Source organism: Megalobrama amblycephala, linkage group LG7 (genome assembly GCF_018812025.1).
Source record: "Megalobrama amblycephala isolate DHTTF-2021 linkage group LG7, ASM1881202v1, whole genome shotgun sequence".
Taxonomy (NCBI): Eukaryota; Metazoa; Chordata; class Actinopteri; order Cypriniformes; family Xenocyprididae; genus Megalobrama; species Megalobrama amblycephala.
In genome coordinates, this window is record NC_063050.1 from 54237113 (window position 1) to 54259405 (window position 22293).

The 22293-nt window shown below is 35.9% G+C and overlaps 3 protein-coding genes across 5 annotated transcripts; all 3 read right to left on the bottom strand.

Moving 5' to 3' along the window:
- Positions 1 to 2358: 2358 nt before the first annotated feature.
- Positions 2359 to 7838, bottom strand: LOC125272894 (T-cell surface antigen CD2-like). Its single transcript, XM_048198060.1, has 5 exons — positions 7474 to 7838; positions 6537 to 6833; positions 6200 to 6448; positions 3654 to 3806; positions 2359 to 2746 (listed from the first exon to the last, which is right to left on the bottom strand). Exons 1-5 carry the CDS (start codon positions 7529 to 7531, stop codon positions 2682 to 2684), a joined length of 822 nt encoding a protein of 273 aa, XP_048054017.1. The 5' UTR covers positions 7532 to 7838; the 3' UTR covers positions 2359 to 2681.
- Positions 7839 to 11248: 3410 nt separating this feature from the next.
- Positions 11249 to 15761, bottom strand: LOC125272897 (T-cell surface antigen CD2-like). 2 transcript variants are annotated; one of them, XM_048198063.1, is made up of 5 exons: positions 14635 to 15761; positions 13369 to 13732; positions 13013 to 13261; positions 12158 to 12304; positions 11249 to 11749 (listed from the first exon to the last, which is right to left on the bottom strand). In XM_048198063.1, exons 2-5 carry the CDS (start codon positions 13613 to 13615, stop codon positions 11601 to 11603), a joined length of 792 nt encoding a protein of 263 aa, XP_048054020.1. In that variant the 5' UTR covers positions 13616 to 13732; positions 14635 to 15761; the 3' UTR covers positions 11249 to 11600. The 2 variants fall into 2 exon arrangements, with proteins under 2 accessions (XP_048054020.1, XP_048054019.1); XM_048198062.1 differs by having other exon boundaries at positions 13369 to 13665; positions 14635 to 15760.
- A 1336-nt stretch (positions 15762 to 17097) lies between these two features.
- Positions 17098 to 22094, bottom strand: LOC125272898. 2 transcript variants are annotated; one of them, XM_048198066.1, is made up of 5 exons: positions 21994 to 22084; positions 21761 to 21855; positions 19749 to 20045; positions 19134 to 19253; positions 17098 to 17558 (listed from the first exon to the last, which is right to left on the bottom strand). In XM_048198066.1, exons 2-5 carry the CDS (start codon positions 21822 to 21824, stop codon positions 17320 to 17322), a joined length of 720 nt encoding a protein of 239 aa, XP_048054023.1. In that variant the 5' UTR covers positions 21825 to 21855; positions 21994 to 22084; the 3' UTR covers positions 17098 to 17319. The 2 variants fall into 2 exon arrangements, with proteins under 2 accessions (XP_048054023.1, XP_048054022.1); XM_048198065.1 differs by having other exon boundaries at positions 21761 to 22094.
- Between the last annotated feature and the right edge of the window lie 199 nt (positions 22095 to 22293).

A 22293-nucleotide genomic window follows, 5' to 3' on the forward strand; every position in this document is an offset into this window, starting at 1 on the left:
TAATGACAGGCTCTTTCGCCTCAGTCCGACTGAGGGGGCGTGTTCCGGCGGGAAGGTGGCGTCATACTCTCTATTCAGGTCAATGCAAAATAATATTGCAGAATTAACGGAGTTATATTAATATGTGTAACATGTAATTTTTTTAATTATTTAATAAAAGAGAAAAGCAAGTAAATTAATGCGATCTGGTTGACTGCAAATGTAGTTATTTTGCAGCGTTGAGTATTGTAGCCAATCACAGTCATTTCTGTTGAAAATAATGACCAATCAGACGTGTCCAAGTTACTAGTGATGGTAAGTTCGGATCATTTTACTGACTCGGACTTTTGAGTCTCGTTCAACAAAATGAACGAATCTTTTTTCGAGTCATTTCGTTCATTTTAGCAAAATGTAATTAAAATGTTACGTGTTACTTCCCCAACACATCTACTACTTATGCAAACGTTGATCCCACTACAAACAATACAAAACTACAATGCTATAAGATTCAGAAATGATTCATTCATTACCTGGGTCTTCAGTTTATGACAAGCTGATTAAGCTCACCTCACCTCTTGTCTGACAAGTCTTCGGGTTTAAGTCATTCCTTAATGACGTGACAGGCAGTCCCATGCTAAACCAATGCAGTATGAGCCGGTAAGAGAATTGATTAGTTCATTTCATGAGTCTTTCGGGTTTTTGAGTCGTTCCTTAAACACGTGACAGACCCATACACCAAGCCAATGCAGTCTGAGCCGGTAAGAGAACTGATTAGTTCATTTCATGAGTCTTTCGGGTTTTTGAGTCGTTCCTTAAACACGTGACAGACCTATACACCAAGCCAATGCATTCTGAGCCGGAAAGAGAATTGATTAGTTCTCTTCATGAGTCTTTCGGGTTTTGAGTCGTTCCTTAATCACGTGACAGACCCATACGCTATTTCTGACATTTCTGTCACTGTTTTTGTTACTGTTTCTTGAGGATCTGTGGTGTGTTATTATAAATAAATAAAGCCCTGTTATAAATAAAATATTGATTAATTTATCTTTTTGACTGTCTATCTGTAAATAAACACTAGGCTATATAATAATCCAAGCCTACAATACAAAGTATTTATAGCCTAGTTTGTTAATTTTTACTCCAATTTTGAGTTTGCTGTTATAATAATTGCTTTTCCTAGGCAGACTTGACATATTGGTCTAATATATGTATAAGAAGATTGCTCAAAAAGGACATAATGACATAAATTAAAAGCAAATAACATTTTGAATTTGAATTATTAATGTTAGTTTAAAACATCAAGGTTATGATAACTTCAGCTTTAACAGTTGTAACACAAACTCAAACAAAACTGGAGAGTTAACGTTATTTACTAATAAATATAATGTGCTTGGGTCACACAGCATAGTGTATGGGTCTGTCACGTGATTAAGGAACGACTCAAAACCCGAAAGACTCATGAAGAGAACTAATCAATTCTCTTTCCGGCTCAGAATGCATTGGCTTAGTGTATGGGTCTGTCACGTGATTAAGGAACGACTCAAAACCCGAAAGACTCATGAAATGAACTAATCAATTGAATCATCAGGTGAACTACTTCTAGCAGTACAGAACCTGTAGAATATTGCACATGCGCGACTGAACGAATCACCCCCCGAGACGACTCGTTCTTCCCGAGTCACATTAAAGATTCGTTCAAAATGAACGAATCGTTCAAGAACGACACATCACTACAAGTTACCAGTGAGAATCCGCTCAGTTTCTCTCAAAACGCTACAGGTTTGTTTAGTGCCAATTTACTAGTTTTATATGCTCACAAATCCTCTCATCATAACAAACAAAACAGAGACACGATTTAAATAAAAGATTTATTTTGAAGTTTAGTCTAAATTAATTAATTAATTTTAATTAATTAATTAATTAGTTTTCGCAATGAGTTCGCGCTGTACTGACTGAAAGCTTCAGAGATTATAAATGAAGCTTACGCTGCATGTCCTACGCCTTCCCTATTCTACTTACGGAAAAAATGTAACTGCCGCTGCGTTCATTCCGTAAGTAGAATAGGGGAAGACGTACAGCGTAAACTTTTTGATGAATACGAAAGTGCGGTTTTGGCTGAACCACTTGAAAGGTGATCATTTGTTTATATAAAGCATATACATTTACATTTTTTTCAAAAATGACCGATCGTTTCTCTAGATAAGACCCTTATTCCTCGTCTGGTATCGTGTAAAGCTCTTTGAAGCTGCACTGAAACTGTAATTTTGACCTTCAACCGTTTAGAGTCCATTGAAGTCCATTATAAGGAGAATAATCCTGGAATGTTTAATCAAAAACCTTCATTTCTTTTCGACTGAAGAAAGAAAGACATGAACATCTTGGATGACATGGGGGTGAGTAAATTATCAGGAAAATTTTATTTGAAAGTGAACTAATCCTTTAATCATCAAAATATGGCTTTTAGTCAATGAAAATCATTCTAGGAAAGTCCCATATGATTCAGTGAAAAATCAAGTGTCTCATTCTATTGGTCAGTATGGGCTCTGGATTTCTCTTGGTTTGGTGCTGTTTGTTCCTCAGGCGAGGTATGGGAGGCAGATTTTCCTGAGACAGGGTTTGAGGCGGGGTTTGCGGAGATAGGCTGCAGGGCATGGGGTTTTCTTGCGGGATGGGGGGGGGGGGGGGGGGGTGCTGGTTTCCCCCTAGTGGTCTGTCTGGATCTGTTTTGTACCTGGGGTAAGATCTGCTAGCCTGAACTCTTCCTGATCTAGAAGATATCAAAGACAAGATGTTCATAAAATTGCATTTTTTTTTCAGATGTGTGTGATCTAGACTGTAAAGTTAATCTGTTATGTGAAGTCTTGGAATGATATGGATTTTTTAGAGAGCAGGGTGAACAATAGCAGAGATTAATATTTATTTACATAATATTTACTAAATGATATTGATGATAGTAATATAGCAACTTCTTGATTGTGTAATCCTGTTGAAGAATTTCTTTAGAAATAAAGAAAAGGTAAAAAACATGAAACCAAGTGAACACTGCAACCAACAGAGTGCTTAATCTATCAGCAATAGTCATTTTCTCAAATTAACACCAACTAACGCTAATTCTAATTACAGTAGACAATAAGTATGATATATTTGTCAATCAGCTATTCTCCTCAATTTTGAAAGTGTGAATTCTTAGAAAACCTGTTTTTAGTGCCGATTGTTCTGTTAAATGTCTCAGAAAATCACATAAAGATGTTTGTTTATTAAGTGGAGCTCGGTTAGATCTGATTTCAGATCTGTCTGGTGCTGCCTAAACAAAGATGTTTGACAAATGTAACACTGGCCTAAAAATGTACAAATATTAAGCACTAAACATTTTTTTTTAAGATTCAGTTGATTTTAGTCAACGTGTTGAATCTAATACATATGAGAATACAAGAAACCGTGGTAAAAGGCTTCGTGTTTTCTGTTTTAAATTGGTTAATTATAACAAATAACCAGTTTGTGAGAAGGTACATTCATAGGAATGTTCAGAACTTTATCATTTTATTTATATGACTATTTAAGATTTGGCATTGATGACTGTGGCGGGAAACATTTCAAGCAGCTTCAGTTTGATCTCTTGTTGAAAATACAAATGCTCAATGATTAATTTAAGAGGCATTGAAGACACCTCTGACCTTGTTGGTGCTTTTTGCATCGCAGACATATGCGACACACACAGATGATGAAAACACATATTAGCAGCAGCAGAAGGGCTGATCCGCCGGATAGGATGCCCACCAGGATCCAGAAATTAAAGCCAAAAAGTTTAGTAAGACCTGGGCCTTTACCTTTAAGACAGGAACAGATGTCATGAAATTAATAACAGACAAGTGGAACATTAAAAAACATCTGTTTTAAGCTGTTTAAAATCCTTACAAACTACATCATACATCACCACATAATTCTCAGACTTCCATTTGTGTAATTTCATAATTTTGAAGTTTAATAAAGAACACTGTAAAAATATTGTTGTTTCAGTTTTAAAAAGTAGGTGTCTGTGCTGCCTTAAAAATTAAGTTATATTCAACTTGAAATGTGAAAATGTATTAAGCGAAAACTTGGATATTTGAGTTATCTCAACAAATTGAATCTAGGGAAGTTATTCTAATGATAAATTTTAAGTTGTGATCACTAATTGCAATCATTTTAACATTGAATAAATAAGTGTGTCCAAACCTTTGACTTATCTTCAGTTAGTACACAGTTTAATACCATTTTGCGGAGTCAGTGTGCTCTTGAAAAATACAGTTTGTTTTACTGTAATTGTTTCATGATTGTGTCAGCAGCAAAAACAGGAAACAGCCAGACCAAAAATGTCTCAGTTACGTATGTAACCCTCGTTCCCTGAAGGAGGGAACAGAGACGTACGTCAGAGGTGACCGACGAATTGGGATATCGCCAGAGAGCCCAATTCGTCGGTCAATACTGACATACGTCGAACATGACTGACTGAAAGGGAACCAGAGCACATACTTTATGAAACAAAAGTGATATTGTGAAAAGTTCTAGAGCTGAACATATTAATGTTTTACATCAATAATTAAAGGGTCATGAAACCCCCCCTGTTTTACCCTGGTCGTTCACACCTCAAAGCTCAAAAAAGTCTGTGAAAATGGGCGTGTAAAGCTCTGGAAAAGTGGGAGTGTAGAGGGGGGAAAGAGGGGAGAGAACAACCAATGAAGCACAGACATAGAACACACTCATTATACAGAATAATGAATATTAATATATGAGCACGGAGAAAATGACAACAAACTCCCAAACACAAGGGAGAAATGCTAAAGAATATTTAATAGGGCTACTAATAGGCTACTTTGATTATGTTTACGAGCACTGCATCAGTCTTTTGTCTATTAGAATAATCGTGTCGTCGCGTTCAGATAGGATACACCACTGTATCAGTGTCCAGTTTGCACATATAATTCATTTGAATAAGACTTGATGAAATGTGTGCGCATAACTACACCGTGCTGGTTAATGTTTGGTGCAGGAGAATGTGTGAAATAAAAACTTTAACGGATACTTTGTTCTGTATGAGGTTTGTGCCACATGGCTAGTGTTGTTAAACACAACGCGGAGCTCCGCGCTGAAACTGATCATATGCGCGCTCCGCGTGGATAACAAAACAGTCGTATTTTTCATGTGTTCGTATTAAAAACTACAGTTCTGACCGAATCGCGTGCAAAATACAAACAACTCATGTGCTGCTGTGCTGAGGGAAACAGCCTACGGCTCGCGTGTTTGAACGCAGCTAGAGCAGGCAGAGGAGAATGAGCCGCACTTTTGTGACATTTGAATTCTCCGCTGTAATGCGATCTCATGCAAACATATTTTCCATTTGTGCTGGTAGATTACAGCAAAACAATCCACATGCACACAAACCTCTGCTCTGGTCGCGTCGCAGGAAAACACATTGTGTTGTAGCACTGAGGAAACGAGCACCAACGATATGTCTCTGAATGACAAGAGACCGAGGCGAGAGAAGTGATGCTTCCTCATGCATAATACCGCAGTTATAATCTTATGCATACTACAGCGCAGCGATTGGATTAAATTAGCTTTATGTCATGAATATATGTCGAGAATCGCTCTTTGTCAGCATGTTCGACCATGCGGCTGTGATGCCTCGTGCATATACTTCAATTAGAGCGAGACATCACTGCCGTTGTCAGAGCGCGATCAGACCAAACGAATCGAGTGATGAATGCCGTTGGACATAGTGGTGTATTAGAGGTAAAAAATGATATAAATACTGTTCGGTTTCTCGCACAAACCGATCATTTCTTGTCTTAGGACATCAATGTGTCGTCACGAGCTGCAGGGTTTAATTTGGACTTGTCTAAGCAAGTTTTATTTACTGTTATTGTAGAAGTTCCCATCCACTAGCATTATTTGACTGACAGACATCAACGGTTGGAGTTAAAAAATCATCATTTGTGTTCTACTGAAGAAACAAAGACACCTACATCTTGGATGCTCTGGGGGTAAGCAGATAAACATTAAATTTTCATTTTTGGGTGAACTATCCCTTTAAGTTCAGGTCTGTTCAAAACGCTGAAATGTCTAGATTTGTTTTAGAGATAAGATAACACATGATCATTTTTTAAAAAAGATAAAAAAATAATTAATTATAACACAAAATCAGTATATTCAAGAATGAAAAGCATGTGAAATAACTTACATGATACTGTAACATTCTCACTTTTATTTTCGCTGACAGGATTGTGTGTCTCGCATGAGTACGGTTTATTCTCCTGTACTTGAGTAGATGACAGGAACACTTGAGATTTTATTTCATTCTGGATGAGTTTTCCATCTTCATGCCAGGATACATTCAGACTCGGATATTTTCTGTTTCCCACGTCACAGGAGAGAGTAGCATTCCCATCAGCGGTGCAGTTGATCTTCACAGTAGGTTTAGGGACCTTTTCTGTAACACAGATGGTTATTTCCTAAATATACAATCTTATTTTGTTATTATTATTGTGTTGGAAGGGTAGAAATATTTGTCATCTTACTATATACTTTAATTTCTGCTTCTCCTTTACCAATCTCTGTACCATCAGAACTAGTAACAGTGTATGTATATGTGCCCGTGTTCTTCAGACTAACACTTTGAAATCTTAATGATCCATCTTCTTCCATTGTTAAACCTGGAGTGTTTGACTTTGTCTTCTTATTTCTCCTCTCAATTACGGCGTCACTGGAGAAATGGGTCCATTTTATGTCATTAGATTTGTTGTTGTATTTTTCTGGTAGCTTCATGATGCAGGACGTTCCCACTAGTAGATCTTTTCCACATGTCTCTGTTGAGACTATAATAAATAAAATTATATTATTTAATAAATCTCAACAGGGTTCAGATGCTCATATGTGGTTTACTATGAGGAATAAGCATAAACAGGAATAATTCTCAGGTTGGGTTTCTCTTTAAAGGTCAATTTTGGTTCAGACACTAACCATAGAAAAAATTATTGGAAACAGTTCCCACCATAAATAAAATGATACGATTAATTTAACACACACTGACTCCTATAACAACAACAGGATTTGTCATCAAACTGTATGGGGTAAGTTGTCACAAATAGGGATCTGCATTAGGAAGCCTATTAAATCCTAATTTAAACAGTAAAAATGTTATAAAAGCAGCAAAAATGTAAAAGGTACAGCGAAAATAACAAACCATTGTTATGATCAACAGTTGTGTAAAATATGTATTATTATTACATTAATTTACATTTATGCCCTGACCTGACATTTATATATTATAAAGAAAACTATTGAAAACTCTGACTTTGTTTTATACTGACTTTATTTAAAAAATTGGGTTGATATAAAATAACTCAGTATGCATAAGAACAAATGTTAATAATATGGATATATTTTAATCACATCATAACTTTTGATCTCAACTTCAGTCTATTAACATTTCTATAGAAAATGAAGTCAACCTACCAGAGAGTGCAGTGAAGCCACAGAGGAACAAAAATATCAGATTGTACTGGAAGATCATTGCTCTTCTGAACACAGCAAATGTTCCAGAACCTTCTCACAATCAACTGGAGGAAACAGGAGAAGTGTTGTTGGAGGATATGCAGACACAATCATGAACTGAGCTCGTGCAGACTGAGGCAGAAGGTGTCAGAGCTTCACAGAGGGTCGTCAGTTGGGTGTGCACGTGACGTCACCGCCGGCCGTTGTGACTGAGGCCACGCCCACTGAGTGGCAGCATTATTTTTCAGCGTGAATGCCGCGAAAAACATACTAAACACATCTAAAACGAGAAAGAGCTTTGATTGACTGTACAAATAGATTTGACAAGAAATGTGAAGGGTATTTTTACAGACTGTCGGAAGCTACAGAAAAGGGAAGCAAATGGATCTTCAAATCACGTGAAACAGCTGGACTCCAGGCAGCGAAACATGGATTTGCAGTTATCATTTTGTGTCAAAAAGTTGAATTTTGAGGTAAAATCATACCCTATTGTATTCTTATATATTGTACTCATCAATTAAATATTTACTAACTTATTTTGCATATTTGGATGTTTTTCAATAAACACTGACAAAAACTTAGGGCTGGACAATATGACGTAATAAATAACGTTGATATAAATGATCACCGGATTTACACCTACCTGTATTGTATTTACAGTATATAAAGCATTCACTGGCAAATTTCTTTATGTTTTTCCCTGGCGTCGAAATCAGTCACATCTAATGTCAGGATGGAAACATGTTCCTGACTGCATATCCATGGATCACTGGGTTATTGGTAAGTTGTAAGGAACTTATGGAGTCCAATCTTTAGTTTAATCATTTGTTTTACTCGCGTCTTCGCAATTTGTCGTTCTTGAACGATTCGTTCATTTTGAACGAATCTTTAATGTGACTCGGGAAGAACGAGTCGTCTCGGGGGGTGATTCGTTCAGTCGCGCATGTGCAATATTCTACAGGTTCTGTACTGCTAGAAGTAGTTCACCTGATGATTCAATTGATTAGTTCATTTCATGAGTCTTTCGGGTTTTGAGTCATTCCTTAATCACGTGACAGACCCATACGCTACCAATGCATTCTGAGCCGGAAAGAGAATTGATTAGTTCTTTTTATGAGTCTTTCGGGTTTTTGAGTCGTTCCTTAATCACGTGACAGACCCATACACTAAGCCAATGCATTCTGAGCCGGAAAGAGAATTGATTAGTTCTCTTCATGAGTCTTTCGGGTTTTGAGTCGTTCCTTAATCACGTGACATACCCATACGCTATGCTGTGTGACCCAAGCACATTATATTTATTAGTAAATAACGTTAACTCTCCAGTTTTGTTTGAGTTTGTGTTACAACTGTTAAAGCTGAAGTTATCATAACCTTGATGTTTTAAACTAACATTAATAATTCAAATTCAAAATGTTATTTGCTTTTAATTTATATCATTATGTCCTTTTTGAGCAATCTTCTTATATTAGACCAATATGTCAAGTCTGCCTAGGAAAAGCAATTAATTATAACAGCAAACTCAAAATTGGAGTAAAAATGAACAAACTAGGCTATAAATACTTTGTATTGTAGGCTTGGATTATTATATTATTATATAGTCTAGTGTTTATTTACAGATAGACAGTCAAAAAGATAAATTAATCGATATTTTATTTATAACAGGGCTTTATTTATTTATAATAACACACCACAGATCCTCAGTAACAAAAACAGTGACAGAAATGTCAGAAATAGCGTATGGGTCTGTTACGTGATTAAGGAACGACTCAAAACCCGAAAGACTCATGAAGAGAACTAATCAATTCTCTTTCCGGCTCAGAATGCATTGGCTTGGTGTATAGGTCTGTCACGTGTTTAAGGAACGACTCAAAAACCCGAAAGACTCATGAAATGAACTAATCAGTTCCCTTTCCGGCTCAGAATGCATTGGTTTAGCATGGGACTGCCTGTCACGTCATTAAGGAATGACTTAAACCCGAAGACTTGTCAGACAAGAGGTGAGGTGAGCTTAATCAGCTTGTCATAAACTGAAGACCCAGGTAATGAATTAATCATTTCTGAATCTTATAGCATTGTAGTTTTGTATTGTTTGTAGTGGGATCAACGTTTGCATAAGTAGTAGATGTGTTGGGGAAGTAACACGTAACATTTTAATTACATTTTGCTAAAATCAACGAAATGAACGAAATGACTCGAAAAAAGATTCGTTCATTTTGTTGAACGAGACTCAAAAGTCCGAGTCAGTAAAATGATCCGAACTTCCCATCACTACAGTTTTCCCCCTTAAATGCAGTAAGCAGGCTCTTTCGCCTCAGTCCGGCTGAGGGGGCGTGTTCCGGCGGGAAAGTGGCGTCATACTCTCTATTCAGGTCAATGCAAAATAATATTGCAGAATTAACGGAGTTATATTAATATGTGTAACATGTAATTTTTTTATTATTTAATAAAAGAGAAAAGCAAGTAAATTAATGCGATCTGGTTGACTGCAAATGTCGTTTTTTTGCAGTGTTGAGTATTGTAGCCAATCACAGTCATTTCTGTTGAAAATAATGACCAATCAGAGGTGTCCAAGTTACCAGTGAGAATCCGCTCAGTTTCTCTCAAAAGGCTGTACGAGTTTATGTTCAGTGCCAGTTTACTAGTTTTATATGCTCACAAATCCTCTCATTATAACAAACAAAGCAGAGACACGATTTAAATAAAAGATTTATTGTGAAGTTTAGTCTGATTCGTTAATTAAAACAGGAGTTTTCATACTCCGTGAGTTTGCGCTGTACTGACTGAAAGCTTCAGAGATTATAAAGGAAACTCTTTTTACTCGTCTGTGTAATTTCATTCGCAATTTGAAGTTTTCGTTTCGTTCACACGTCTTCACCAAAAGTGACAGAAATGACCTTTTTTTTTTACTTATATAATAGTAATTTGTTCATCTCTAAAAATAAATTCAAAAGCAAAACATGTGAAAAATGTTTTTTAAATGTGTAGATATAAAAAGGCTGAATGAAGGTTTGTTAGATGTTTTTCATCTTATCTCACACTGGATCTAAGACAGTGGTACTCAACTGGTGGATCACGACCCAAAAATGGTTTGCCTGCCTGTACCAGAGACCTGTGGCTTAAATACATAAATGTCATACAATTTAAATGTCATAGAACGCTACCACCTTGTGAGCAACTTACCTTTTGAAATGCCTTAAAATGATAAAGGAATGACACATGTGCATTAAGACAAGTGATCTGTATCTAGTCTGTTTTAGATTAGATGTTTTCAGGGACCCCCTAATATACAATTAGTAATGAGCAACATTAACAAACATTATTATCATACATCCTTTGCCAAGTCCTGGATTCATTGCACCATTATATTGAATGACAGAGAGATTTGCATGTCTTTAATGGTGGTTTTAAATCAATTAACTGAAAATTGTAAGGTTGTTTATTTTGACCTTACATTTTTAAAAGCTAAAATACAATAAAATATTAAAAAATCAAGTTTTTAATGTTGTTTATATGTCTATGTGGTGTTTTTAATATGCTTTAAGAAAACCATGTGCAAATTCAACAGTCAACACCATTGCTGAGTATTTGCTCCTTAAAACCGCAGTGAAATAAAGACAGTCTCAAAAAACATGGTTTAAAATTGCCCCTGTTATCAACATGATGTGTATTTCATTACCATTTGCATCTTCTTTTTATCACTTAATTAGAAGCAGCATGATTACTAAACTGTGTCATCTGTTATAGACATTTAGAAGTTTATTTTAAAATGCAAAATACTGAAACTCAAAATAAAGCTCTGTAAACACATTTTACAACACAAGTGTGTCCCATCGGATAATGAAATGTTCTACACATACTGCCTAAGACGAAAAATAGAAAATAATAGTTTAGTAATAACAACTAATAGTTTGGATCAACATGAAGGAGAGTACATGACAGAATTCTCATTTTTAACTATTTCTTTAATGACACTCTTACCATCAAAATATGGCTTTTAGTCAATGAAAATCATTCAAAGTCCCATATCATTCAGTAAACATTCAAGCGTCTCATTCTATTGGTCAATACGGCTCTTGATTTCTCTTAGTTCAGTGATTGGTACTCAGGTAAGGTATGGGAGTCGGATATTCCTCATCCTCGTCTTGATGCAGTGGTGGGGGTTGAGCATGGATCTGGGTTTTGGTGTTTGTATCAGTGTGATCTGGGGTAAGATCTGCTAGCCCAAACTCTACATGATCTAGAAGATATCAAAGACAAGATGTTCATAAAATTGCTTCTTTTTTTTCAGATGTGTGTGATCTAGACTGTAAAGTTAATCTGTTATGTGAAGTCTTGGACTGATATGGATTTTTTAGAGAGCAGGGTGAACAATGGCAAAGATTTATTTACATAATATTTACTAAATGATATTGATGATAGTAATATAGAAACTTCTTGATTGTGTAATCCTGTTGTAGAATTTCTTTAGAAATAAAGAAATTGTTAAAAACATGAAACCAAGTGAACACTGCAACCAACAGAGTGCTTAATCTATCAGCAATAGTCATTTTCTCAAATTAACACCAAGTAATGCTGATTTTACTTCTCTTGTTGAAAATACAAATGCTCAGTGATTAATTTAAGAGGCAATGAAGACGTCGCTGACCTTGTTTGTGCTTTTTGCAGCAGGAACAGATGATACATATTAGCAGAACACATATTAGCAGCAGCAGAAGGGCTGATCCGCCGGATACGATGCCCACCATGATCCAGATATCCAAGCCAAAGTGTTTACCAAGTCCTGGGCCTTCACCTGTAAGACAGGAACAGATGGCATGAAATTAATAACAGACAAGTGCATCATTAAAAAAAGCTGTTTAAAATCTTGCAAACTGCAATAACTTTTTTTGGCCACCACATAATTCTCAGACTTCCATTTGTGTCATTTCATAGTTTTGATGACTTTGATGTTAAATAAAGAACACTGAAAAAAAATAATTGTTTCAATTTTAAAAAGTAAGTGTATTTACAGCCTTAAAATGGGAAATGACAAACGGTATAACAAGTGACAACTTGATATTTGAGTTCAATCTAGGTAAGTTATTTACATTTTAAGTTGCGATAGCTAACTGAAATCATTTTTTAACAGTGAATAAACAAGTGTGTTCAACCTTTTGACTTCTCTTCAGTTAGTACACAGTTTAATATAATTTTGTGCACTTTAAAAAATACGGTTCTTTTACTGTCATAGTTTCATGTTTGTACGTCAGCAGCAAAAACAGGAAACAGCCAGACCAAAAACCAGAGCACATACTTTATGAAACAAAAGTGAAATTGTGAAAAGTGCCTGAGATCAATATTTAAGTTCAGGTCTGTTCAAAATGCCGAAAGCTCTAGATTTAGATGTTTTTATATGTTTCCTTAGAGCATTTTTAACAAAGATAAAAGACTGAATAATTAATTATAACACAAAATCAGTATATATTTAAGAATGAAAAGCATGTGAAATAAATTAACTTACATGATACTGTAACACTCTCACTTTTTTCTTTGCTGACAGGATTGTGTGTCTCGCATGAGTACGGTTTATTCTCCTGTACTTGAGTAGATGACAAGAACACTTGAGGTTTTATTTCATTCTGGATGAGTTTTCCATCTTCATACCAGGATACAGTCAGACTCGGATCTTTACTGTTTTCCACGTCACAGGTGAGAGCAGCATTCCCATCAGCGGTGCAGTTGATCTTCACAGTAGGTTTAGGGACCCTTTCTGTAACACAAACATTGTGGTTATTTCCTAAAACTGTAACTAGAAATATACAATCTTATTTTGTTATTATTATTGTGTTGGAAGGGTAGAAATATTTGTCATCTTACCATATACTTTAATTTCTGCTTCTCCTTTACCAATCTCTGTACCATCAGTATTAAATGCGCTGTATGTATATGTGCCCGTGTCCTTCAGACTAACACTTTGAAATCTTAATGATCCATCTTCTTCCTTAGATACACCTTCAGCTTTCACTTTGTTTCTCCCATATCGCCAGAGAAGAATGTCGCCGTTTCTGTCATGGGTCCATCTTATATCAAAAGGTTTCTCATTGTTTTTTGTTCTCAGCTTCATGATGCAGGATGTTCCCACTAGTAGATCTTTTCCACATGTCTCTGTTGAGACTATAATAAATACAATAATATTAGTATTTAATAAATCTCAACAGAGTTCAACTGCTCATGTGGTTCACTATGAGGAAAATGCGTAAAAACAGTGAATGAATAATGGGGTTTCTTTTTAAAAGTTGATTTAGAAACTTAAACCAAACTATTGGGCACAGTTCAATATTCTGTTCCTTTAAAAATGTTAATTTATTTAACACACACTGACTCCTATAACAACAACAGGATCTGTCGTCACAAACGGGCATCTGCATTAGGCAGAATTTAAACAGTAAAATTAGTGCTTGATAAATAAGAATTTTGACTCAAACTCTTATAGTCACTGAAATAACCAGTTTGTGACAACCTCTCTGTGAGACAACTATAAAAATGAAGGTTCCAAAAGAGAGTTTTAGCAGCAAAAAAAAAAAAAAAAAAAACATTTTGGGTTCTCAAACTTTTTGTGGAATGGAAACATTCTATGGATGTTAAATGTTCTTCACGGAACCATAAACGCCAATAAAGAACCTTTCATTTAAGAGTGTAACACTGATCTCCACTATAATTTGACTGTATATCTAAATATTCTACTTTCTGAGTGTCTTCTATTAAAGGTAGACATGAACAAACACTCAATGCAGCAGTTTACATGTAAAAGTCACTAGATTTGCATTTAAAAGTGTTCAGAAATTATCATAGAAGTGCATTTGTTCTAGTGGCCACTATTTACCTGATCTGACATTTAAAAATGGCCTTCACTAGTGTTTCTTTGATGGTGACAAAAGTGACTTTAGATTAAGTTAAGAGACAAAAATTTTTTTTTTTTTAGATTTACGGTATTTATAATATTGAGTTGATATAAAATGACACAGTTTGCATGAGAACAGATGTTAATATGAATTACTATGCTTAATATCTTTTAATCACATCGTAACCTTTGATCTCAGCTTCCGTCTATTAACATTTCTATGGAAAATGAAGTCAACCTACCAGAGAGTGCAGTGAAGCCACAGAAGATCAATAACAGACTGTACTGGAAGATCATTGCTCTTCTGAACACAGCAAATGTTCCAGAACCTTCTCACAATCAACAATCAACAGAAAAAAAGTCAAAAAGTTTGAAATCAGAGAGTTAGTAGTTATGAAAACACAATCTGAAGATGTCAGTTATGCAGACGGAGACAGAAATGACACGACTGATAAAAAAAAGAAGAAAACAAAGGATGTGACGCCACCATTCACGGGGGTGGAAGGATGTCATCTAATGTGGTGCATCCTGAAGCAGGTGTTTCTGTTTCATATGCATCTGATGTTTTGAGATGTTGGACAACTATTTTTATCTTGACCTTTCGGACTAGATAGAAAGGCTGAAAGAAAGGTTATTCTAGATGTTTTTCATATCATTTTAAACTGGATCTAGGACAGTGGTTCTCAACTGGTGGATCACGACCCAAAAATGGTTTCTGTCAGGATCCTGCCCTGACAGTCTTGTCTGTTTTATCCTTGTTTAATGTTTGTTTGTCTGTCTTGTGCTTGAACACATGGCTGTGTCTCTGTTTGTGTTTGCCATGTGCTCCTCTTGTTTCACCTCCTTGTTTCCTGTTACCACGGTCCCTTGTTTAGTCCTGTTTAGTCCTTGTTTCATCAGTCCCTGCTTGTCTTGTGTCTTGTCTATTGTTTTGAGTCTTGTGTTCGTTCCTGAGTTTACATAGTCACTGATTATGACTGTCTGGCAGCTGAGACTGCGAGATCAAGCATCAAGCCTCGGGTTCCTAGCTGGTTCTTCCCACCTTCATCCCACCTGGTGCTGCTTCCCAAACAGTCCTCAAGTCTGTTGTGGTCATCCTCCCTGCCTGACATCGTGTCGTCTGCCCTGCCCTGCTGTTTGACTGTTTCACAGCTCAATCTCGCTGTTGTGTCCTGTCTATCTTGTTAATGAAATCCCATCACTGCTCATTCTGCGCCTGGGTCTTCACTCTTGACAGATTTGCATGTCTGTACCAGAGACCTGTGGCTTAAAAGAATTCTGAAATCAAAATGTCATTTTTTTAGCTTTTAGTATGAATATGTTAGCCTTAATGTTATGAATAAGCAACAAACAATGACAAAATTCGCATTTAGGAGATATAAGCATTCAAAACTTACAGTCTCTCACTTTGGATAAAATGTATCACGGATTTTCATGACATCACCACGGACTTCAGCTTCTCATCAGATCTTCTGTCCAATCAAATGCTCTCTAGAATCTGAAGTCCCGCCCCCTCCTACACTATAGAGGGTATGCACGTGACGTCACCGTCGACCGTTGGGACTGCGGTTACGCACGCTGAGTGGCAAAAGACTGAGCAGCAGCATTGGTTTTCAGCGTGAATGTCGCGAAAAACACATTCAAAACGGGAAACAGCTTTGCGGCTGACTGTACAAATAGATTTGACACAAACCCTGAGGTATATATTTAAAAACTAGAGAAAGCAACAGAAAAAGAAGCAAATGGATCACTGCAAGTCACAGAAACAGCTGGACTCCAGGCAAAGAAACATGGATTTGCAGTTATCATTTTGTGTCGAATTGTTGGATTTTGAGGTAAAATCATACCTTATATATTGTATTGATATATATTATGTTGACGACTCATCAATTAAATATTTTCCATCTTATATTATGCATAATTGGGTGTTTTTAAATAAACAACACTGTCAAAAACTATACTATAAAACTATATATGTTTTAGGGCTGGACAATATGACGATATAACATTGATATAAGTGATTAAGCAGATTTAAACCTACCTATATTGTAGTTATATAAAATATTCACAGCCAGATTTGCTTTATGTATTTCCCCGGCGTCAAATCAGGCACATATAAATGTCAGGAAACACGATTCCTGGCTGCATGTCAATATCCATGGATTAGGTTTATTTGACAAGTTGTAAGAAACACTTTCGAGTCCAACCTTTAGGGTAATTTGTTAGTTTTACTCGCGTTTTCGCCGTTTCTCCTATTAATTCAGTTACGCAGCAGGTTCTTTTGCCACTCAGTCCAGCTGAGGGAGCGCGTTTTCGGCGGGAAAGTGACGTCGATGCATACCCTCTATAAACAGACGCTGAATCTGCGGCTGAAGTCGGGGTGTGTTCCAGCGGGACGTCATTTTCTCTATTCAGGTCAATGCAAAGTAATATATTTTTATATTAATAGCCTACCTGTAACATATAATATGTAATTAATAAAAGACAAAAGAAAGTAAATTAGTGCAATCTGGTTGTTGCAACGTTCTTTTGCAGTGTTGAATATTGTAGCCAATCACAGCAATTTCTGTTGAAAATAATGACCAATCAGAGGTGTCCAAGTTACCAGTGAGAATCTGCTTAGTTTCCCTTAAAACACTGTAGGAGTTTACTAGTTTTATATGCTCACAAATCCTCTCATTATAACAAACAAAGAAGACACATGATTTAAATAAAAGGTTTATTGTGAAGTTTATTCTGATTCATTGATTAAAACGGGGGTTTTCACACTCTGACAGCTTCAGAGATTATAAAGGAGGCTCTCTTTACTCATCTGTGTAATTTGAAAATGAAATGAAATCATTCAGGAAAGTCCCATATACTATCATTCAGTGAACATTCAAGCGTCTCATTCTATTGGTGAGTAACGGCTCTTGATTTCTCTTGGTTCAGTGTTTGGTTCTCGGGAGAGGTATGGGAGTCGGATTTTCCTCATCCTTGTCTTGAGGTGGTGGTGGGGGTCGAGCACGGATCTGGGGTTTGGGTTGAGGCGGGGTTTGCGGAGACGGGCTGCAGGGCATGGGGTCTTCTTGCAGGGTGGGGGACACTGGTTTCTCCTTAGTGGTTTGTATGGATCTGTTTGCCTCGGTGTGACCTGGGGTATATGCTAGCCTGAACTCTTTCTTATCTGAAAGATATCAAAGACAAGATGTTCAAAAAAAATTATTTTTTCAGATGTGCGTGATCTGGGCTGTAAAGGTATGTTTACATTACTGTGAAGTCTTGGACTAATAGAGAATACGAACCGACGTCACGCCTCGTTGCATGCCGGGGCAGCGCCGCCATTTTGACAGGATCGCCCTCTATTACTCGTACTGAAATTAATACGGATTCTTGCTTACCTTTTGTTTTGTTTCTGCCATTACGTGGAACGTTAACATTTTTAATGGTATCGTTTGCAGGGAATAGAAGCTATTTTATCGCGTCGCATGATCATTTTATTTATTTATTTTTTTTCACTGAAGTTTTGTAGAATTTCGTTTACAATGTTGATCTGTTTACCGTGTCGCACGCTGGACGCTCACTGCTGCTTCAGCCATCTATGAATATCCAAATAAATCTATGTGATCAACACACTGAGAAAAGTCGATTCATTTATTTGTTGGAAACATTTAAATGGTGCTTAAATGAGCATATTGAGTAGGCCTACAACTGTTGTCATTGTAATCCCCCTTTTCCATGATCACAGATGAGGAGAATCAGAGATTATGGGTCAAATTCAGCGGACAGACGGACACGTACACAATGTATTTTTATATTTATTTTAACAAATGACAACCAAACTAAGCAATTTCATACCTTTATAAAACCGTTATGAAGAAAATGTATAAAATGCATGCATTTTAAGTGATACTGAAAGTTTATATTTTGGTCTCATCCGTTTTTCTGCATGTGCTTTATTTGTAAATAGAATTTGGTCTCTTTAATATCAGTCTAAGTGCATTAAGCCTTTTCTTGAGAGGACACGAGAGGAAACATATTCATACGTTCATATTTTGGGCTCATTTGCGTATCTCCACGCAGTATGCTTTAATAAATATGTACAGAATTGTTTGTTTGTCACATGAAGCGTTTTTCTTGTTAAGCATTTGAATGTCCCCGTCAAGTTCTGCTTCTTCACGAGCGCAGTGAGAGTCAGACTTGCAAAGGTAATGTTAATTATTAAACCAAACGAAATCAAAACGTTCAAAAACACTTAGCAATGCCATTCTTTTATTGAGTGATAAGCAGTGGGTTTAATCAGTGCCATTAATAATAGATTTGCCATCCGGCGTCTTCTCGTCATCTCCTCGACCTGCTTCCCTTGGTGTTTTTACACGTAGAAAAGGCGAAAAAAAGTTTTTCACTGTCTTGTTTTTGCTCAGAACGATGATCTGAGTTACTATCACAATTATCGATGCAGCATTAATGACATACAATGGTGACATTTTTCACAATCATGACAGAAAACAAATTACTGCACTAAACTCAATAACGGAAAGGCTGCGCGATCCTGTCAAGATGGCGAATAAACAAAGAAGTTACCCAGAACTCAATGCGGCTTGACGTCAGATTCGTATTCTCTATATGGATTTTTTTAGAGAGCAGGGTGAACAATGGCTGATATTAATATTTAATATTTAGTAAAATAATATAGATGGTAGTATAAACTGAAGCAGTAGCTTCAATGATTAATTTAAGAGGTGATGAAGACGTCTCTGACCTTGTTGGAGTTTTTTGCGTCGCTGGCGTCTGCGACACACACAGATGACGAGAACACATATTAGCAGCAGCAGAAGGGCTCCTCCGCCGGCTAGGATGGCTAAGTAGGTGTTTGTGCTGCCTTAAAAATTAACATGAAATGGGAAATCATATTAAGCGAAAACTTGGATATTTGAGTTATCTCAACAAGTTCAATCTAAGGAAGTTATTCTAATGATAAATTTTAAGTTGTAATCACTAATTGTAATCATTTTAACATTAAATAAATAAGTGTGTCCAAACTTTTCACTTATCTTCAGTTAGCACACAGTTTAATACCATTTTGCAGAGTCAATGTGCGTGAGAAAAATAATTTTTTTTTACTGTTAAGTTTCATGATTGTTCATCAGCAGCAAAAACAGTAAAGAGCCAGACCAAAAACCAGAGCACTTTATGAAAGAAAAGTGAAATCATGAAAAGTGCCAGAGCTGGTCATCTTAATGTTTTACATCAGTATTTAAGTTGCTTAAACCCATCCAAAAGGTCTAGGTTATTTAATACTGTAACTAGAAATATACAAACTTATGTTGTTGTTGTTATTATTGTGTTGGAAGTGTAGAAATATTTGTCATCTTACCATATACTTTAATTTCCACTTTATCTTTAGCAATCTCTGTACCATCAGAACTAGTAACAGTGTATATATATGTGCCCGTGTCCTTCAGACTAACACTTTGAAATCTTAATGATCCATCTTCTTCCATTGTTAAACCTGGAGTGTTTGACTTTGTCTTCCCCCTTTTTCTCTCAATTACGGTGTCACTGGAGGAATGGGCCCATTTTATTTCATTAGATTTGTTGTTGTATTTTTCTGGTAGCTTCATGATGCAGGACGTTCCCACTTGTTGATCTTTTCCACATGTCTCTGTTGAGACTATAATAAATAAAATTATATTAGTATTAAAATTCAACAGGGTTCAGATGCTCATATTCTTTCTTATTTTGAAGAACATTTTAACAATCTAAAGAACCTTTTTCCACAAAAAGAACTTTTTGTGGAATGGAATGATTCCATGGATGTTAAATGTTCTTCACGGAACCATAAATGCCAATAAAGAACCTTTAATTTAAGAGTGTAACACTGATCTCCTCTATAATTTGACTGTATATCTAAATATTCAACTTTCTTAGCGTCTTCTATTAATTAACAAACACTCATTGCAGCAGTTTACATGTAAAAGTCACTAGATTTGCATTTAAAAGTGTTCAAAAATTATAAGTATATTTGTTCAAGTGTTCATTTGTTGCTTTAACCCTCTATGGTACACAATATGATATCAATGAAATTGGATACTTTAACAATATCAATAAACATTTTCATACATTTTTCATAAAATGTATTGCCTCAAGGCAACATTGTACCACAATGGATTTGGCATTTGCCATTTTCAAAAAAAGAAATATATTTATTGAAAACATAAATTTCTTTAACTAGACACTAGAAACAAACAAATTTATCCAGTTTTTAATGTATTAAAATTTTCATATTTAATAAAAAGTAACATTTTATATCCAGCTGTTGCCCTCAGGCAACATTGTACCATAGTGGAACACGAGTATTACCAAACCATCATATTATTATGTTATTATATTATCATTAAGTTATCATTTTCATCTTCTTTCACCCTCACTCTCTCCCTGATGGATCTTCCTCATCACAGTATAACTCCTCATCCTCACCCTCATCAACTGACAGTGCTACCTGTGTTTTATACCTTTTTGAAGTGCTATAGATCATAATATATGCAGATATAGTATGTGAATTACTATTCTTATAAGTGCATTACAAAATCATGTGAAAATGCAAATATATTTAGATAATTCTCACTCTTTTCCTTACAAATATGATACATTTGTATTCAAACTGATTATGCCTGTATGGCCTTATGCAATTTCATTATAGTACAATGTTGCCTTGAGGCAACACACAGTTTTTTGTTATTTTCTCGAAAACATTTGATGATATATAATGTAAAGTTCATTAAAATACGCCAGTGAAGGTGACTCATATTTTTTGTGGGTGATTAAATGGATACAAACAAGTTAAAACAGCACTTTTCATTGAAGAAAATATGGAGCCATGTGACATGTGCACATGTGCTGAAACAGGACACAAAATGGACCCCTGTTGGTCATGTTTTGGTCTTTTTTGCACTTTTATTGATTAGTATTTGAGCTATTCTGTCCGTTTATACGTTTGATAAATCAATTGGTGGCTTATTTTATTAAAAACAAACTAAAATAGACCACTTTGCCTGGAGGTAACGCCATACCATAAAGGGTTAAGGACAGGTTTTACCTGATCTTACACTTAAAAAAGGCGTTCAGTTTCGGGCAAAAGTGAATTTAGAAGTTTCTACATTAGGTTACCTGACAAAACAAGATTTATGGTGCATTTATAATATTGAGTTGATATAAAATAACGCAGTATGCATGAAAACAAATTTTAATATGGATTACTATTCTTCATATCTTTTAATCACATCGTATTGTACTTTTGATCACAACTAAAAAAAAAAAAAAAAAAAAAAAAAACTGCTTTTCTACTTCAGTCTGTTAACATTTCTAAAGAAAATGAAGTCAACCTACCAGCGAAGCCACAGAGGAACATCAGTAACAGACTGCACTGGAAGATCATTGCTCTTCTGAACATAGCAAATGTTCAAAAAACTTTTCACAATCAACTGGAGAAAACAGAAAAAAAGGCCTGTTTGCGATCAGAGAGTTGGAGGATATGCAGACAGAATCCTGAACTGAAGAATTTGTGTGAATATTGTGATGTTTTCGTGGAAGAAAACTTAAAACTATGTTACGTTCGTCACCTAATGCTGTTATACTTTCGTTTTGTAGTTGTTCCTGCCCTTTTCCCCGTTTTAGGATTTAGGATTGGTTCTGAGCGTAATGAGAGGAGAGAGAAGAGACCCGGACTGTAAATTCCCCTGGATTTCCTCTGGAGGGCGCTCTCTGCCTCTCATTGCTCCTGACTGACTGTGTGTGTGTTAGCTGGTGGAAATGTAGTTCGACAGATTATTTTTGATACACAGCCTAGGTTGATGATCTTTATGTCTATAACATTAACGTCCTATGGATCAATACATTCTTTATTTGGGAAGCTGTTGAGC

Excerpts from the sequence above, each read along its gene's own strand:
- LOC125272897 (XM_048198062.1), bottom strand. The coding sequence starts at position 14,689 with ATGATCTTCCAGTACAGTCTGTTATTGATCTTCTGTGGCTTCACTGCA. Across the intron at positions 13,666-14,634 it reads TGGCTTCACTGCACTCTCTG|TCTCAACAGAGACATGTGGA; the intron begins GTAGGTTGACTT and ends TATTTATTATAG. Across the intron at positions 13,262-13,368 it reads AGCAGAAATTAAAGTATATG|AAAGGGTCCCTAAACCTACT; the intron begins GTAAGATGACAA and ends TTTGTGTTACAG.
- LOC125272894 (XM_048198060.1), bottom strand. The coding sequence starts at position 7,531 with ATGATCTTCCAGTACAATCTGATATTTTTGTTCCTCTGTGGCTTCACT. Across the intron at positions 6,834-7,473 it reads TGGCTTCACTGCACTCTCTG|TCTCAACAGAGACATGTGGA; the intron begins GTAGGTTGACTT and ends TATTTATTATAG. Across the intron at positions 2,747-3,653 it reads ATGCAAAAAGCACCAACAAG|ATCAGGAAGAGTTCAGGCTA; the intron begins GTCAGAGGTGTC and ends GATATCTTCTAG.
- LOC125272898 (XM_048198065.1), bottom strand. The coding sequence starts at position 21,824 with ATGTTCAGAAGAGCAATGATCTTCCAGTGCAGTCTGTTACTGATGTTC. Across the intron at positions 19,254-19,748 it reads AGTGGAAATTAAAGTATATG|GCAGCACAAACACCTACTTA; the intron begins GTAAGATGACAA and ends TTAATTTTTAAG. Across the intron at positions 17,559-19,133 it reads ACGCAAAAAACTCCAACAAG|ATAAGAAAGAGTTCAGGCTA; the intron begins GTCAGAGACGTC and ends GATATCTTTCAG.